Genomic DNA, 19,575 nt, shown 5'->3' with positions numbered 1-19,575 from the left:
TATAGATAAAAATAATTAAAAAATTAAAAGAATTAACGAGTATATGGACCATAAACTATATGTTCTAGAAATGTCAAAATGTCATTAACTCATTTTTTTGTTCATATGTATTAATTGTTGGGACATTAAACTTTGAATATTATCATTTAGAAGAAATTTCATTTATCTCAACTAAGATTTCTTTAAATGATATGTCTCATCTAATTTTTAAAAAGAAGAAAAAAAAATTATACCCGCTAAAAAGTTACATAAGACATTTTTTTCGTGATATTTACGTTTTTTCACGTTATTCATATATAATATAATTATAATTTTCACTTTAATTTGTAGATATACGATCATATATTTAATATATTTAATTTAAAATATATAGTTTTGTTCCTAATGGCACGACTAAAATGTTTATTCTAATGTATTTGTGAATGACTTTTTGTGAACGACAGATAAAGACGTAAATGTGACGAAAAAAACATATTTGACACAATTATTTTAGTAAATTTAGAGAAGGTGAGTATATTTTATAAACTATAAGAGATGTGAGTATCATTTAAAGAGATCTAACGATAAATCAATATAATTTTCCCAATCATTTAATTATTATGTGACATAAAATGGTTTTTGCTTCTCTTTCTACTTTGTTTTTTCTTTTTTACTATTCTTTTATTATCTTATTCTTATTAAATGATAGTTTTTTATTTTTCAAATTTTCTCATATAGATTCACATTTTTTAAATACAAAAAAATTAATTATATACTACTAAAAAATGTAAAAATACTTCTCACAATAAAAATTGAATATACATTATAATAAATAAATAAAAAATAGAACAATTCAAATTTTATTTTTGAAAATTATTCTATAACTTAAAATTTAAATTAATAGAGGGCTCACTTAAAAAATTTATAGTTACTTACAAAGTTTACTTAAAAATTAATAGCTCTAAATGATAGATAAATTTACAAATTTATCTATATTTATTATTTAAATATAGTTTAATTGATATACATGAGACGAAACAAATCATTTACGATAAAATTATTGACATTGATATAGTCATCCTAATTTATTGTCAATAATATTTACAACTAGAGATATATATAATAGTGAGATAACATTTAATAAATAACTATATTGATAAGCAAAAACTATTTCTCAACTTTTTTTTCTTTGATGAATGATTTTGAATTCAGTTTTTAAAGGTTAATTGTATTTATTGTTTTTCACTATTTTTAGTTATAATATTATCAATTATCAAAATTTTGTTTTAATTCAATTTTTATATAACCTTCTCTATTTCTAATTATAATTTTTTAACATTGATATATATATATAGAACAAAGTGAGCCAACAAAGATAATTTTTTTTATTGAAATCTAAACCAGAGACATACATAATATTAATGATATCATTTAATAAAAAAAACAACTATATTGATAAGAGAAAATTCTATGAATTAGTCGAAACTTTATCTTAATGCAATTTGCCTACAAATTTCATATATGTCTTGTTTAAATATAGTTGAATTGGTATATGCGAGACAAAGTGAACCACTAATAATAAAATTATATATTGACACTTCAACTAAAGTGAGTCACTTGTAATAAAATTAAAAGTTATCTCTATAAAATTTAAGTGATAGACGTACATAATAATCGGATAACATTTAATAAAATATTGAATCCAATTTTTAACGACAAATTTTATTTATTATTTTTCGTTGTTTTTTAGCTATAACACTATCGATTAGTTAAAAGTACTTCCAATCTAAAATGTCTATACAAAAGACTTTGGGACAAATGTATCCTTGATTCAAACACACAATAAATATTTGTTACTGACGTATAAAATGATTTTTTTAAAAGGAAACAACTATATTCATCAAATATTCAAAAATATATATTACCCAAAATACATCTTAAAAAATATTTACTTAAGCAAATATTGTACTAGTATAAATTACGAAAACTACGTGCATTATGTGCGGACGCGAGTATTTTAATGGTTTGAACAAAATAAACATATATTTGGGTTAAATATATTTCTATATATGACGAAAATAGTTTAATTTGTATGAGTTGATCAAATTTTATTTAAAAATTAATGTATAAATTTTATTTTATTTATTTAATCTATAGATAAGATGATATAATTATTATTAAAAATTTACACACAATTATAAGATATTTAGTTCGAACTCGAGATATGATTTTCAACTTAATAATATTAACATTTATGACTTGAACTATGACTTACAAACAATTAGTATATTAAATTTAGTCATAGAGAAAAAATTCATAATAATTTTTATTAATACATATAAAATATAAATTAAAACCGTAATAATAAAACAAAAGAGACAATAATTATTTTAAAAGGTAGCGCTCAATAATACTTTAAATAGTCAAATTAATCCATAATTGAATCTACAATATCTAACAATGTATTTTTTAATAGAAACAACTAAATCATTTATAAAAGAAATTATCATCAATCTTATTTATAAGTAATGTCTTAATCATTTTTATCGTTAAATATATTTATTTGTAATTATAATACGTAGAAATGTTAAAATAATACAAATAAATATATAATTTTATAATAATTTTTTAACTTTCTATTTTTTCAAATTTTATCTTTAATAAACGTATTTGAAGTAACTAAATATATATTAAATAAACTTTACTGACTTGCTTCAAAATAAATATATTTTGGATAGCAAAAACTGCGGCATTGGTATGAGATTATGAGTAGTTTCACCTCTTATTAGACACAATTAGAGCTCGCGTGTTTGTAAAATTAAATGACGAAAATAAAAAATAAAATTAAAGAGGATTTTAAATAAAAAATTTTAAGTAAAACTATATTTAAATCAAAATTATATTTATTTTCATAACTTTTAAAATTTTATCATGAATATTAATTATACTAATAACAATTTCAAAACTAATTATATTTGATTGAGTTAAATAAGAAAATATGAAGTTCTGTGTGCGCGAGTCTTCTTTTTATTTTTGGTTTTCCTTATATTCTCTCTACTATCAAATATTATTAAATGTTGATATATATATTTTTATTTGCTAGAGTTAATAATGGTTCATTTTATTTAAACACTTATGGACATAAGAGATTTATCGCAAGAGAGCTTAGTATATCACAACCATTCATTTAAATGTGTACATTCAGATGTGTTTATTCAAAAATAATTACTTGAATTGATTTATATACTTAAAGATCTAAGACTGATCCTGCGATTAAATTAATTTTTAAATTAGGAAATGCATGATATTTTGAGTATGTGGAGTTTACAAAGAGAGATACAGTAGACATTATCTTTTATGAGGAATCCATTAATATTCTCAAAATATTTTAAATCTAATATATACACGAGTAACTATAATATAATATATACTTAAATAAATCTCAATATCGTTAAAATTTAATATCTAATTAAATTGTGCCGTCAAAGTGAAATGATAAAAACGCGAGTGAGTAAAAAGAAAAAGAAAAAGAAAGCAAAGCAAAGGGTTAACCGAGAGCGAGAGAGCACACACACATCGTTGTTGGCGTGAGCAGAAAACCATCTTCGTGCAAACTTCAATTTCTTAAATAATGCTTTACAGAGGGTAACCCTAGTTATAGCCAAACGAGAAACAGTAAGAAACTCCGCTTTTCCTTTTCGTATTTTTCTTCTCATCTCCTCTTAATTTTACTCTTTCAAATTCCCCATATGACTAATGAATTCGTAACATAACATTTTACTTTTTCTTCACCATTTTCAGAATCTCACTATAAGGTAAAATGCTTTGAATTTCTCACTTTAGAAATTAAGAAGCCTCAATTTGTTGCAGCAACGGGTTTCTTATGAGAATATCTTAGGAAATATTAATACTATGTTTTGTGTTAATCCTGTTTTCATGATGGGAACTTATTACAATAACCTCTTATGCAACTTTTACTACCCAAAAAACTACTCAATTACCAATGATACTGCCAAATTTCATCGGATTCCGAACAGAAAAAACTTGTTATGGAAAAAACCAAGTTATTTTGATTTCCATAAGAGTGGTTTTGATTCGGTATTAGTTGGTGTCGGTATGAAGGAAATTGTTGAAGAGGCGAATGAGGTGATAGAAGGAAATAACAAAAGATTTAGGTGGGTTGAGATACGAAATGATATTACAGAAGAACAAAAGAATGCCATAGCTAAGCTCCCCTTCAAGATGATCAAGCGATGTAAAGCCGTGATGAGACAGATTATATGTTTTTCGGCGGAAAAGGGTAATTTATGTGATGTTTTGGGGGCTTGGGTGAAGATTATGAAGCCTACAAGAGCAGATTGGCTTTCGGTTCTTAAAGAGTTGAAAAATATGGATCATCCTCTTCACCTTGAGGTATTTTATATATACTTTTTTTAGTAAAATTGTGATAATGAGATTTGTTATCATACCTATGAACTTATACAAAATACTCAAGTCTCTTGCCACTGTTGTCAATTGCGGATTGCATAATATGGAATTTTGTTTAAATTTTGATGCGCAACAGTGCTATGGTGCTGTTACAGCCGTTATTTGACACACTTTGTACTACATAGCATACAGAACAATAGCAATTTGTTCAATTCCACTATGCGATAGTGCTATAGCACCAATATTGCCGATATTTGACAACGCTGTTTCTTGCTACCAGTCCTAACCAAATGGAAAGGGTATTTTGCATCTTCTCATTTCAGTGATGTAGTAGTTTTTGTTTCTGCTTGTCTACTGAATATAGTTTTGCATTTGCGATATTTACTGCTCTATCTATCAACAGTAGGACCTTCTTTTTGAGTTAATACATTGTATTTGGGAATGTTATTCTGAATAAAATAAAGATGATTCTGGAGCAGTTGTAGACATCTTGTCGGCATCCAGTTGCCTTAGAAATCTATAAACTTTTGTGATTTAATTGACACAGCGATCTGTTTCCTGATATAGGCCATTTTGGGGTTTCTTTAACTGATAAGGACGCAGTTATTAAATAACATTCTCTGTATTCTGCCACTTGGTTTTAAGATCTTATCTGCATCAGCTAGATGCAAATTTGAGGTTTAGGTATATACTACAAAGTAGTGATTGCTAAATAAAAACAAAAGAAAGAGTTTAACATATATGCATTATGAATATTGTTGTGTCCATCATATGACTCTATGATAATGGAAATTGGATTTATTAATCTAGCCATGTAAACATCTGCCTAGTAAGTTTTTGATTCAAGGCAATTTGCCTTAATAATAAAGGAATAGAAATTTAAGCATCGTGGTATTTATTCAAATACTTTTCATGGGGGGTGATTGTTTTCTCACCTGACTATATACAGCTTGATTTGGCTGCATGAGTAAAACATTTTAATATTTTATTTACTTTATTCTCTACATTCTGAAATGAATTTTGATTTATACACTTACATAGGTGGCAGAGCATGCTCTTTTAGAAGAATCCTTTGAACCCAATCTTCGTGATTATACCAAGTTAATTCATTATTATAGCAAGGAGAATCAACTCGAAGCTGCTGAAAATATTTTCACAACCATGAAGCAAAGGGGCTTCATCTGTGATCAAGTAATTCTAACTACCATGGTTCACATGTACAGCAAGGCTGGCCATCTTGACCGTGCCGAGGAATATTTTGAAGAGATCAAATTGCTTGGCGAACAGTTGGACAAAAGATCATACGGTTCAATGATCATGGCCTACATCAGAGCCGGAATGCCTGAACAAGGAGAGAGTTTACTTGAAGAAATGGATGCACAAGAAATATATGCAGGCAGTGAGGTTTACAAAGCATTACTTAGAGCTTACTCGGGGAGTGGTAATGCAGAAGGCGCGCAAAGGGTGTTTGATGCGATTCAGCTTGCCGGTATCACCCCAGATGATAAGATGTGTAGTCTTCTTATTTATGCTTATGGTATGGCGGGGCAAAGTCAAAAAGCTCAGATTGCCTTTGAAAATATGAAAAAAGCAGGTATTGAACCAACTGATAAATGCATATCTTTGGTACTTTTTGCTTATGAGAAGGAAAACATGTTAGATACAGCATTAGCGTTTCTGATAGATTTGGAGAGGGATGGTATCATGGTTGGGGAAGAAACTTCCAGAATACTGGCTGGGTGGTTCCGGAAACTCGGGGTGGTGGAAGAGGTGGAGCTTGTTTTAAGAGACTTTGCCACCAGTCATCAAATAAGCTAATGTAGAAGTATTGTATTATAATTTATTTGAAGGTTTGTCAGAGAAGTATTCCTAAGGAAGCACTCTTGTTTTCAATGTAATGCATCAACAAGAGTAATAATGAAAGAAATTTGAGAAGTTCTCTAGTGCTTTGAAAAGTTGAAAGAAAAAGAAAGGAGGAAATATAATGATATAACCACGATTAATACAATATAATTAATAGGTCTATTACTGATTTTTTTTTTTTTTTGCTTAGAAAATTTTAAATCCCTTGCTAATATATATCCCATGTCCAACCAAAGGAACAAAAAAGAAAAAGATATTATTAATTGATTGAATTCATAAAATGTTTGGTCATCATTTGGAAAATTTGGAAAGCGAAAGAGATGATGAAGCATCGGAGGATGGCACAGAGGAAGACCCATGTTGTCCAGCATTAGTGGTTGATGTTGGGCCATGAGCAGCTAAATATTGACGTGGGTCAATATTGGGCCTCTGTTGTTGCATGGGCAGGGAAGGTTGGCCCAGTGGATCAAAAAGTGTAGACATGTCATAGGTGACCGGCATAGTTGCCGCGGTGGCCGATGGTAGGTCAGCTAACGAGAACACCGCTGGTGCCGTTGCCGCCTGTGGTGGTGGTAGAAGTAGTGGTTGGGTTAACTCTGTTGAAGTAAGGTGGCTTTGTAAGTAGTTGATTTCAGCTTGTAAACTCATCACCTGAGAAGCATCGAACCAAAAAAATATATCATGATCAAGGAAAATACATTGATAATAAAATTTTTAGGACAAATTCTTAATCAATTCTTAATTTTTAGGATAAATATATAATGGAACATTTTCCTAAAAAACAATTCGTACTATTAAGATTCAATTGCAGTTTTAGTTCTTTTTTTAATTCTTTTTTTATCTTTACAAATTCAAAAAATCAGTCAATCTATTTAAAAATATGACAGCTTTAGTATTCACTCTAATTTTTTTTTTAATTAAAAAATAGTGACGTGACATGTTTTAAATAAAGTGGATATGATGATTTATAATGATTAACACCTATAAAATCACAATAAAACTTTTTAAAAATTTAACTTTCATTTTTTTTTTCATTTTTATAATTTAATTAATGACAAATGGATAATTAATACATTTACACGACTCTATATCATAAAACCGTATGTCACATTATTTAAAATATGTCAAATCGTCATTTTTTAGTTGAAAAATATGAACGAAAGATCATAACTGTCGACTTTTAAAATATAGATCAATTGTGTGAATTTAATAAAATTAGTTCAAAATTATACGAGAGACCAAAACTGTAAACTTTTAAAATAGAGAAATCAATTCCATAAATTTAATAAAAATAAAATAACATTACAAATGCGACACTATAATTAGAGAATTTAATTTTTATGTGCACAATCAATTTTAAAAGAAACTTTAGACATTAATTTAATTATATCCTTTAGTCGTATTAATTTCTAAAATATCTTCACAATAATTATCTACGTAGTGGGATATATAATTTAATACATGAGTAATTTTTTTAATTGCTGCAATGCATACAAATTATATTTATTTTATGATAAAAATTATATTCTAATATTAACAATAAAAATGATAAAAGGTGAGAACCCCTTTGAAATAAGAGACCTACGCTCCGATGCAAGAATGTTGACATTGACAAGTATGAACGCGTGACTTTAAACAAACTTCTTGAAGATATAAATAAGAGTTTTGTATAAACAAAGTTACTTGGAAAAATAAACAAATTAACATGATTAAACTTGAAGGGAAAAAAATACTAAGATCAGCAATCTTCACAAAATAATTTCAAGATTAACATTGTTTAGTAGTAACAATTCTGATGTTGACATTGACCAATCAAAGCATGGGGATTAGCAAAATATAGTATTCTTTGATTTCTAAAATAGAGATAGATCGAGTACTTAAAAGTCAATTAATTATAATATTCATTTTAATATCTTATTATTAGGGAATACAAGAAATTTGCAACTACTCATTTTATTACTTAATGGGTTGTAGAATTTCGCTCAATAATAATAAAGAAAACATAAAAAGAGTGTTTAAAATGTGTTTTTAGTATATATTATTTGATGGTTGCATTTTAAAATATTTTATGTACTAGAGTTGTTTCTAAGAATTTGTAAATTAATTTGGATAATCTATGTTCATGTAGCCAAAAGAAAAAGTAACTCTTAATTACATTTGTAACTCTCTTTTAAATAGAAAAGAAATTCAAATTAAAACAAAACAATGATAGGCTCTCACAAGGTTAATCAATCTCACTTGTGAAAGCTTACCAATAAGTGACATCCACAATTTAAACTTAGTATATTTATTAAAGGTGTATAATTAATATAAAGGTGCTGATATGAATCTGATCTAACAATGTACATTGTTTTTAGTAAATTTTAATAAACTATTATATTTGTTATTTATATTTTATTATAAAATTTATTTTTTTACATGAAAATTATAAGAGACTATGTTTAGACCATATTTTAGAGATAGACAACTCCTTTAATCAAAAGAAAATGCCAAAAAACAAAAAGAGAGGGATCTTTACCTCATTTTATGGAGATAATATTTTTATTTTTTGACTCAATTTTATGGAAATTATTAACTATATAAATAATGATACCAATACATTTTTTAACGAACACTTTTCATAACATCATATTTAATTGGTTAAAATATAAATGAGTTACACCAAATTTATATGAGACATACATGATATGGTAAGATGTATATAAATTTTAATCAATAAAAAAAAATACATTAAAAATACATGTTAGAAAATTAATAAATATAATTTTAAATATTAACTCACCGTTATATATTTTAAAAGTCTACACGTTGAATTCTAAATAGGAAAGAGAAGGGATGAGAGTTTGTGAAACTATTTGTATCTAGATGATTTATAAATTTCACAAAATTAAGGATAGGGACAAATTAATGTGAAATTGAATTTCCCTAACAAAATTGCTTAAGTGAACCATGGAAACTACCGACCATGTCCCTAAAACCAGCAAGAACCAAGGACTTTGTGTAGACTACCCATTTGAGTACGTAACAACCGACCACATCATTTGTTAATCAATTCAAAAGATTTCACTAAAATGCATACAAACTGTTCCCTCCTAGGTTATTCCATGGATTGCCAAGCCCTACCTTTTTCTTTCTCCTTTATAGGGCACAATAAACCACTACTACAATGTATGGAAAGTGTAATATTGCGCACTTAGATTCATGATCGTATGATTTTATTACATAATTATAATTTTTATGAATTAATAATGAAGGGTTTCATATTAACCGTTAATGTAAAATTGTTTATGCGGAGTATATAATCATTAAATCTTTATAGAAAAAAACTTAATTAAAACAAAAATATGTTTTTTTAATCAAAACTTTATTTTATATGTAAAAAATGTATTCCATATCCTTATAGCTTCATATAGAAGCTCTGGCCAAAACAACTTCAAAAAATAAAAATAAAAATATAGCGGTTTCAAAAGCATCAATGTGAACATAAGAAATGGGGTTCAATCCCATTTTCAGTTATTGGCTAAAGAACAAATCAAAATAAATTGGGTGTGTTAAATGAATCTAGTGTGGTTTTGCATCATTTTTTTTTTTTTTTTGACAAGGTGGTTTTGCATCATCTTGCTCTACATTAATTAAATAGCCAATAAATAAAATAAATAACTTTTACACTCGACCACTTTCTAAATTCCTTTATAAGATGCTGATTAATTATTCAGTCAAGAAAAAAAAAAGGGATTCTTAAAAGCTGACAAACTTTATGATTCACCTAGTAGCAAGTTGTTTAGGGAAGGGAATAATTAAGATAGCCAAATGTAGAAGCAAAACAAACGATTACTATAATGATAAGCCAAAGATATTTAATCTTAATTTATCTCATTAAACAAAAAAAATTAGTGATTAGAAATAAATAATTATTCGACATCAGTTTATCACAAATCATTCATATAAATGAATTCAATTAATATTGACTAGAACAATTATTAATCAGATTTTATATATTTGTCTTTACCAAACGCAGAATCACGAAAGATCTTTCCTTTAAGATCGAGAGTTAAGAAGAAAAAATTATCATCTAAAAAACACATGTAAATTAAATTAATCGTAATTCTAACATGAACTCTAATGATAAAAATTAATAATTAAGAATCAATAAATGAATTACCTGTTGTTGAAGGGTAAAGATGTGACCAACACATCCATAGACAGGATCTCTCAACCTTGTTTGTGCTTCATAACAAAGAGAGATTGCAGCATCAAGCCTTTTATTAATTGGAATTCCAAGTAAAAGTTTTGATACATTACTAGCCCCAAACACTTTGTGAACAGCCGCAAAGTGTGTTGTACCATGCTCAGCATCAAAGTATGGAGCAAAAATACAACCTTGAACACACTTTCTCCTCAAAAACTTGCAAGCTCCACAAGGGCTACCGCTGCCGCTGCCGCCGCCGCCGCCACTAGAGGTTAGACTCATCTTATGGATAAATTGGTAATTATAATATTTTTTTTTAGTTTTTTTTTTTTATATAATTTTTATAGTATATGTGTAGTTCTTTAGGGGTGTAATAAGTAGGTTAAAAAAAAAACTAGGGTTTTGACATATTAGACTATGAAGGAAATTAAAAGGAGGAATGGTTGTGTTTGTAGGAATATTTGGTGGAACTAGGAAGTGATTTAATGAGGAAAGAATGAAGAAGTCTTTTTAAAGCCACGCGAAGGAGAAAAAAGCTTAACCTTCACATTTTAGCTTATTGCGTGAAGAAAAACATATAAGATAAATATATATAAAAGCTGGCTATACACCTCAAATATGTTTTTCTTTTTCCTCTTTTGTCCTCCTTCTTCTTGTTAATTTATTCAAAAAAATAAAATAAAACGCATGTTTCTCTATACTCTCTTCCCCAAACACACTTTGAGGCACACAAATTGACACTCTCTTTATACTTGTATATCATGTGATCAATGCAAAGTTATGTATTGGGAAGGAAGCTTTGAAATTTTGAGTAGAGGGTGATGTATATACATCTTTAAAGTGAATTTTCTTTGGTTATAGTTACTCTTCTTAATAATTTTTGTTTTTAGATATTATAAATTTCATTAATCAATTTGTTAAATTAATAATCTTTGTTAAGTAAATAAATTACGTAAATTTTATAAAAAAAATTAAAATGGTTTAAGTAAATTCAATTCAACATATATCAAATTTGTTTTGCAAATGCAACACAAACACACACATATGTAATGAGTTACTATTTTTTACTATAAATTTTTTTTTCAAGTGATATTCAATTTTTATAACTTTTGTATATATGTAGAATCGTTAAAATAATATAATGATGAAAATTATGAAAATTAAACGGCTATAATAAATGATTATGATAAAAGTTATTGTTGGAGTAAGTTGAGTATATATATAGAGAGAGAAAGAGAAACGTGTGATGGGGTGGCTAAATTTGCTAATATCATGTTTTAAGGTGCGTGGAGGGCAAAAGACGCCAACTCTCATTTTCTCATGAGTTTCTTACAATCTCACAACAACATTGTGGAAAATGACTCACCCTTTTGTCTTTCTCTTCTTTACAAATTAACTTAGCCTAGGAGTTATGGTACAAAAATTACATTAATGCATGTATTGAGGTTCCTTAAATTCGTGTATATAAAGATACACTTTACTATGTTTTCGGTTTCTATTGTTTTTGAGGAAGAGAGAGAGAGAGTTGTATAACAAAAACCAGATGAGGCATTAGCTCATGAGATTTAGTGGAGTTTGAAATTTAATTACTATAGATAATCAAAATAATTATTTGGAAAACATATATATAGCAAAATACTCGTGAATCTGCGCTGGCCACGTGACATGACCGGTGGTAGACCTTTGATTAAAATTTTTGCGGTATTTTAAAATTTTAATAAATAAATTAAATATATATATATATATATATATATATATATATAATTTAAGTTGTAAATTTGTAATTTAAATGCACACAAAATTATAAGCAGAACAATATAGAAAAATAGAAATCAGATTGAGAAATTGTACAAATTTGACCATCAAATAATAAATGTAGAATTTCGATTTGATTCTTTTTTTAAAGAAAAAATTAAATATAAAGAAACTCAATCTGATTGTACTTTTAAAATTTTCTCACAAAGTTCGAACAAAAATGATGAAGAAACGTGTTGATTTTGTCTATTTTTAACCGTTCAATACAACACATTTTTATACTTTTAAATTTTTAAGATAACACTTTTAAAACACAAAATTTTTAAAACACAATTTTTATAGTATTAAAAAAAAAATAATTCGATATAACATATTTTTTAAGATAACATTGCATATGTAGTTTGAAATAAAATATAATAGTTTCGTTTAGATATGGATAATCGATTTTAAATTAAATTAATGATATCTATGTCAATATATCTTGGATTTATTTGGTTTGCTTCACTTTGGACTCAAATACAACAACAAAAGATCAATTTATATAATTTTGATTAAATTTTTGTATTTAATGAATAATTAATTTGATTTTTGATATCTTTAGATATAATTCACAACATACACAATTGAAATTTAGTTAAAAGATATGTGTATTTTAATTTTTTTTACTGTAATTTTTTTATATGTTATTTAAAAATAAATATAGTTTGAGACTTTGGGGTCACCATGACCACCTCTTGTTCCAACAAAGATTCGCGGATTGACACGAGTAGTGTGAGGTTGGTTATTATATATATATATATATATATATAGTGTAGATAACATATTTGATGGAAAAAAATTAAATCTGGAATTGATATAAAAAGTTGGAATAATCTTCAAAACTCATAAAGGAAATTAAAATTATTGTATCAATATAGTTGTTGCAATCACTATATATTATGTTGTGTTTTGTTCAAGTTTCAAACAAAATTTGTTATTTTATGCATATAAATGACAAACATTTTCAATGTATAGTTTATACAATAAATTTTAAATAGTGTATTTTAATTTTCTTCATATTTTTATTTGTACATAAAATATAAAATAAACTGTAAAAATTAAATATACATTTATCTTTTAAGTAATTGTTTTGTGAACGATAATCTTTTAAATGTTTAATCAGTAATAAACATTTGTATCGTATATGTATGTATAGTACTAAATTATAATTAGGCATCATAATTTTTTATATTTAGGCTAAATTACATCAGTTGTCCCTTAACTTAATTTCAGGTAATGTTTTAGTCTTTTATCTTTTTTTTTTTCCCGACTTGGTCCTTTATTTTAATTTTAAGTGACAATTTGATATTTTATGTTTTAAAATTTCAACAATGTTATCCTTTTTTATACAAAAATTCAAAAAAAATATTTAATCAAAACTCATAAAATTCATTATATTCTTTAATATAATACAAATTTCATCAAATTCGTAACGCAAATCTTTAAATAAACTCATATTTTCATATTTTATTTGATATTGTTAGGAATTAAGGACTAAATCGGGAAAAAAAAAAGATAAAGGACTAAAACGTTACCTAAAATTAAGTTAAGGACACATATGTAATTTAGCCTTTTATTTATCAACGAAAAATATTTACTCTATTTATAGTTTGTATCATAAATTATGACAAATATTTATTTCGTATATAATATGTACAATAAATTAAAATTAATGTTTGCAATTAATTAATGACTAACATTTATGTTGTGTATGATTTACATAACAAAAAATTACAATTAGTTGACATGATTCGTTCTTCTTCTTATTATTAATCTACAAAAACAATTACTTATTTTTCTTATGGAGAAAGAATATATAAAAGGTCGATATACAATATGTTGATTCACACATTATTGAAGATGACAACTGAGATCGAAAAAATTGAGATTGGAAAAGAAGAAGAAATTAAACATTTTATAAATAGAGAGATTAAGAGTCCATTTAGAGTGATTTTTTATTGGTTTAAATATATATTTGGTCTTTATAAATATAATAATTTTAAGTTTAGTTTATGTGAATTTTTTTATTTGAATTTCACTACAACATTAAAAAAAATTACTTTTAATCTTTAACGTCAAGTGGACATTACAATAACGTGAGCAGACAAATGAAGACAAACGAGAATCAACCGTAACACACCAATTGGAATATTAATTTCAATATTAAAATTATTTATATACTTATTTTTATTTTTGTATTTAAATCATATCCATCTATCACAAATTCAAAAAGGTGAGTTTCATCATCATCTTCATCAATCCAACAACTCGTTATTCATACTTCACTTAACTCAAATTTTTCGATCAACAACTCCACTTCCAACCTCATATTTTTCCTCTATTATCTTAAAAAAACATCAGCCACAAATTTACATAGATCTATGATACTCTTCTATTTCCTCTTCCATTAACACATCAATCTTCACTTTTCATTTACGCCAAAATCAATTTTCCCTCAAAAGAGAGGCAAGAAACAATGAGACAATTAACTAACCCCAAAATCTCCAAGATATGGTCTCTAATGGCAAAAACAACATAAAACTCTCTTTAAACTTACTTTTGTTTTTGATGTTTTATCTTTTGACCGCCTTATATGTTTGTTCTTTTCCTTGTTATGCTTTCGTTTTGTTTGTTATAGGTTTTGTCTGGATGATATTTTGGTGTTTTTAGTTGGGGTTTATGGGTTGGGTTGGGTTGGGTTGGTTGGGATATATGGATTGATCCTTAGTGGGTTTTTAGGTTGGAATGAAGGAGATGAAATATTCATTTTTTTAGTTGAAAATGAAGTATTCACAATTTTAATAGAACTCAAGTATTCATATTCATATGGTATTAGTTGGGTTTTGAGATGATGAAGATGAACACTTTTAAGTTTTCTATTAGAGGTCTAGAGTTTAGGTTAAAAAAAATTATATTTTAATTTTATTTGGGTTAGTCTAAATTATTAAGTGTAATTATTTATTTAATTTTCATTTCACTTAAGAGAGTTTGTCAATTGACAGTTTTTATAACACTGAATGACTATTTTAAAATAAAACTGTATTTGCAGGGATGTAAATTAAACAAAAACATTTACGAACACCAAAATAAAATAAAAAAGTTATAATTATTAAGGAACAAATAAATATTTAAACTTTTCTTTATTTTATGGTTTGAAACATTTTAAAAACTAAAATTTGATTTTCAATTATGAAATAAACTTCAGTTTTTTTATTAACTCGCTCTATTTACCTCACAACACTACGAAATCACTCAATATAAAATAATATTAATACATAAATAATTAAAAACTAAAAAATTTAAAAAATGAATAAATTTTTACAATGAAAAGTATATACTATAAAATTGTATGACTTCAAACTATTATATTCACACAACTAATGATTGCAAACATAAACACGCAAGAAAATCAAAATAAATGAAACAACAAAGGCGAAGAAACAAAATAAAAAATCAATTGATCAAAATCATAACAAAATAATTGAAACGATGTTTAAAAATTATTGAATCAAAATCTGGAGAAATAAAATGATTGCAACAACATTGAAGAAGAATAAAATCATAATTTTGCATTGAATAGTGAAGAACAAAAAGTAATTGAAAAACATACTAGAAGAAACAAACAAGCATAGTAGAAACCAAAAATTGCTTTCAACGGGGAGTAAGGAAATCATGAGCGGTTGATAGCAATTGAACACAAACTAAACAGTGAAGAATAAACATTAAATCAACAATGAAAGTCAATGAAGTTTAAAGAGACATCGTGGGAGAATAATGCGTTAGCTTAAAATAGAAACCATCGACAAAGTACTACTTTCATTTTATGTTTTGGATTTTAAGGATAAAATGGACTTTTGAGCGCATTGGTATAGTTTGATCCTGTATTTATCGCTTGTGGTGATCGACTTAGTCTTTTTATTTCTAGATTACATAGAAGTCGCATATGAGAGTGATGATTTTAAAGAAAGTCGTATATCCAAGGTATGTCGACGTCTTTAACTTTTGTCTATATAGACAATTTCATTAAATCCTAGTTAAACTAAAGTCTCACATGTTGTGTACAACTTTGTTAAATTTGACCCTAACTAAAAAATTATAAATCTTTTCATTGTCTTATAATTGATCTCTCTCGAGTGCATTGTCATATAATCATCTCTCGACCAAAAAATGTTGTTCCTTGACTTTTATCAACACCTTGTGTGTTTTCTTCATTATCTTCAATATCTCATAGTCATCTTCTTCGCTAAATTGACTAATATTATCTCTAATTTCAACATCATCGAAATGATCTTCAATGCATTATATTTAGTTGGCTTTTGTTTTCTCAATTTGAAATTCTCAAAATATATATTTTTTCGATCAACTCAAGAAAATATTATTTTTGTTATGACTTTCGTCGGTGGAGTTTGCAACCGTTAGTTTGTTTGGAGACTTTTGCTCATGAGATTGAGGTTTATTTTTGTTTATGGTTGGGTTTGCTTGTATTGATTTTGTAACTTCACTTTTTCATATCAAATGAATGGGAGAAGCTATGTGTTATAATGAGTTGTCCTTGGTTACCCTTTTTTGTGTATGTGTGGAAATAAGTTGATATATATTTATATTTAGTTATATTAATAATATATATTTCTTTAATCCAAATAAGTCTATTTGTCAATAATTAATAAATTTTTATTAATGAAAATTCATTTTTTTGGCTAATTTTTTTATATAAAAAAAATCTGTATATTTACCTCACCCCATTGTGAAATCACAATCTGAAAAATATTAACACATAAATGTACAAAAACTATAAGACTTCAATTACTCACATGATCAAACTATTATATTCAAAATTAATATAAAAATACATAAAATTTTGAATCTTTTCATCTAAATAATTCACCAAACTACTACTAATGTCTATAATCCATCACATTTATTATTCAAATTTACATTTTTTAGCATTCATAATTTCAACAATTCATGTCATTATTAGTAAAGTAAAATAAAAAGATCCTACCAAACACATTCATTAAAAATCCAAACATAAATATAAATATTCATCAATCGATACATAAATATAAAGTCCTACAAGAGACTGAAAATATTTGAACTCAAATTAGCCGATGACTCCATCAATGCTCGATTTAGGGGATAATTATTTAGACCCGAATTCAAAGTGGAGCAACCCAAACTCATCAAATGATGGGCTAATTTTGGACCAACCCAATATGGATTACAAGGCACATAAAGTTCTCGTATTAGAGCATATCATCACTTAGTGAAGGAATATGAAGTCGAACGACCAATATAACTCACATACACTTTCGTTCTCTATGGCGTGATGGCGTTGAAGAAAATTTGAATCAAATGGACTACGAATCTCACATATACCTTAGATCTCGGTCACACGATGGCTGCAAAAGAGATATGAAGTAAGCATACATTCATAGCGTGCATATGTTGTCATCATCAACCATATGATGATGATCATGGCAACAATCGTATGAAGACCTCAAGAACACGTGTCCCGAGTCAAAATTTCATCCAATAATCACATATCCCTCTCTTTGATTCCCTAACATAAGTCTTCTAGAAATCCTAGAAAGGTGTTATATGGTGCATAATAAAGTATACTGAATTTTAACCCTAAAAATATTTCATTATCTAACAAAAATTGACCTGGTTGTCTGCGTGTTTGCAGGCATACCCTCCGACGAGGAGTTTAGAATCATTGTAGTTGTTCTCTCCACCATCAAAACAAACACATTTCATCATTAAGTCAAGAATCTAGATCCACTATAAATCACCTAGTAATATACTCTCAACCAAAAAAATGTTTGTTCCTTAACTTCTATCAACACCTTGTGTCTCTTTCATCATATTCAATAAGCTATTAGTTAGGGGTGTTCATGTGTACGGTTAAACTCGCGAACCCGGTCACCAATCCAATCTAACTCGCATTTTGACCCAACTCATTCAAGTTCAGGTATAATCCGAACTAATCAATTGAAACCCAATTATGTTCAATTTAGGTATCGGATTTAACTTTTTGAACCCGCGAACTCAATCCATTGACGTGACATATATAACTTTATTTTTATTTTTACTATTGATGTATAATTAAAATTTAGTTTTTGAACTATGTTTGAGAATTTGTTGCTAATTTAATTAATTTAAATGTATTTGTTGTGTTTGTTAATGTATTTTAAATATTAAATGATATGTTACAATATAATTTTATTATTTTTTAGATATTCTAGTGTCTTAAGAAATTGGGTTTATTTGGTTGAATTTATTACATAGATGTAAGAAATTGTATATGCGGAGTGCGATTTTGCTTTCTCTTAATTGGGGTTGCGATTGTAAAAAATCATATATATCGGATTGTTGGATTTATTATTCCACATCCAATTTTCTCTAATTTTCTACCTTTGAGAATTTATGTAAATCGTATCTTCCATGCGAGAATATACGAAATCGACACAATTAAGAGTGCGACTTCTATGTATTTAAAAAAAATACTTAGATATACGATTTTGTATCAAAACTTATGTCAAATTGATAATTATGGCTGTGAAGTTATACTATTACAGTATTACGTAGAAAAAAAGTTACAAAACTGTTTTGAAATGAAATAAAAAACAACTCAACCCATTATCTGAACATATCTTATTTTCAAATTTAATTAAAATGAAAATATTTGATAGAGAGGCAAAACAAAAGAGTATTATAAAACTCTTGATAAAAAAATGCAGTTTTACCCCCCTATTTTAATCGAATCATAAAGATAATCTATTTATTTTATTTGTTCTCTAAATTTAGTATTCAAATAGAATATTAATCTAAAATTTAATAAAATATTATTTTTTTAATGATATATAAAAAAAAAAAGATGTAGAAGATTCTAGATATATTAATTACATTATATTATTATTCTAAATTTATAAAATATATTTTACAAATTTGAATTAATAATAGAAACTATATTTTATAAATTTAGATTAATAATAAAATATAATTAATTCACATAAAATTTTTTATATCGTTTTTTTAACATATTATTAAAAAATGACATTTTATTAAATTTTAAATCAAAATTTTATTCAAAAACTAAAATTTAAAACAAATAAAATAAAAAACTATTTTCATAATTTAGTTAAAATAAAGTGATGAGAATTAAAAAAAATAAAATGAAAGTGTAGCACATTGGCACGTATGAATTGTCCGTGAGATGAGGTGGTAGTAAGTAGCAAGAACGCGTCACCGCGCCGTCCGGTTTATGTGGAATCGAATCGTGCTTTATGACATGACACACAAACGTTTCTGTTTCACTACTG

General features: G+C 26.5%; 2 protein-coding genes across 2 annotated transcripts; one reads left to right on the top strand and one right to left on the bottom strand.

The window, feature by feature from the left end:
• The first annotated feature begins 3,486 nt into the window (after positions 1 to 3,486).
• On the top strand, positions 3,487 to 6,342 carry LOC101500925 (pentatricopeptide repeat-containing protein At1g01970). The gene is made up of 3 exons (XM_004492584.4): positions 3,487 to 3,654; positions 3,781 to 4,392; positions 5,449 to 6,342. The coding sequence occupies exons 2-3, from the start codon at positions 3,892 to 3,894 to the stop codon at positions 6,223 to 6,225; spliced, it is 1,278 nt and encodes a 425-aa protein (XP_004492641.1). The 5' UTR covers positions 3,487 to 3,654; positions 3,781 to 3,891; the 3' UTR covers positions 6,226 to 6,342.
• Positions 6,343 to 6,370: 28 nt separating this feature from the next.
• Positions 6,371 to 11,021, bottom strand: LOC101500615 (LOB domain-containing protein 18). Its single transcript, XM_004492582.4, has 2 exons — positions 10,433 to 11,021; positions 6,371 to 6,921 (listed from the first exon to the last, which is right to left on the bottom strand). The coding sequence occupies exons 1-2, from the start codon at positions 10,739 to 10,741 to the stop codon at positions 6,562 to 6,564; spliced, it is 669 nt and encodes a 222-aa protein (XP_004492639.1). The 5' UTR covers positions 10,742 to 11,021; the 3' UTR covers positions 6,371 to 6,561.
• Positions 11,022 to 19,575: the final 8,554 nt, after the last annotated feature.

This window comes from Cicer arietinum, chromosome 3 (assembly GCF_000331145.2).
Source record: "Cicer arietinum cultivar CDC Frontier isolate Library 1 chromosome 3, Cicar.CDCFrontier_v2.0, whole genome shotgun sequence".
In the NCBI taxonomy this organism is placed as follows: Eukaryota; Viridiplantae; Streptophyta; class Magnoliopsida; order Fabales; family Fabaceae; genus Cicer; species Cicer arietinum.
Note: the sequence above shows the minus strand (reverse complement) of the source record. Positions and strands in the feature narration are given on the sequence as shown.

What these genes read in the sequence shown, in the direction of transcription:
- LOC101500925 (XM_004492584.4), top strand. Translation starts at nt 3,892, where the DNA reads ATGTTTTGTGTTAATCCTGTTTTCATGATGGGAACTTATTACAATAAC. An exon ending in ATCATCCTCTTCACCTTGAG is followed by an intron (nt 4,393 to 5,448) that starts GTATTTTATATA and finishes ACACTTACATAG; the next exon opens with GTGGCAGAGCATGCTCTTTT.
- LOC101500615 (XM_004492582.4), bottom strand. Translation starts at nt 10,741, where the DNA reads ATGAGTCTAACCTCTAGTGGCGGCGGCGGCGGCAGCGGCAGCGGTAGC. An exon ending in TCTTTACCCTTCAACAACAG is followed by an intron (nt 6,922 to 10,432) that starts GTAATTCATTTA and finishes GATGCTTCTCAG; the next exon opens with GTGATGAGTTTACAAGCTGA.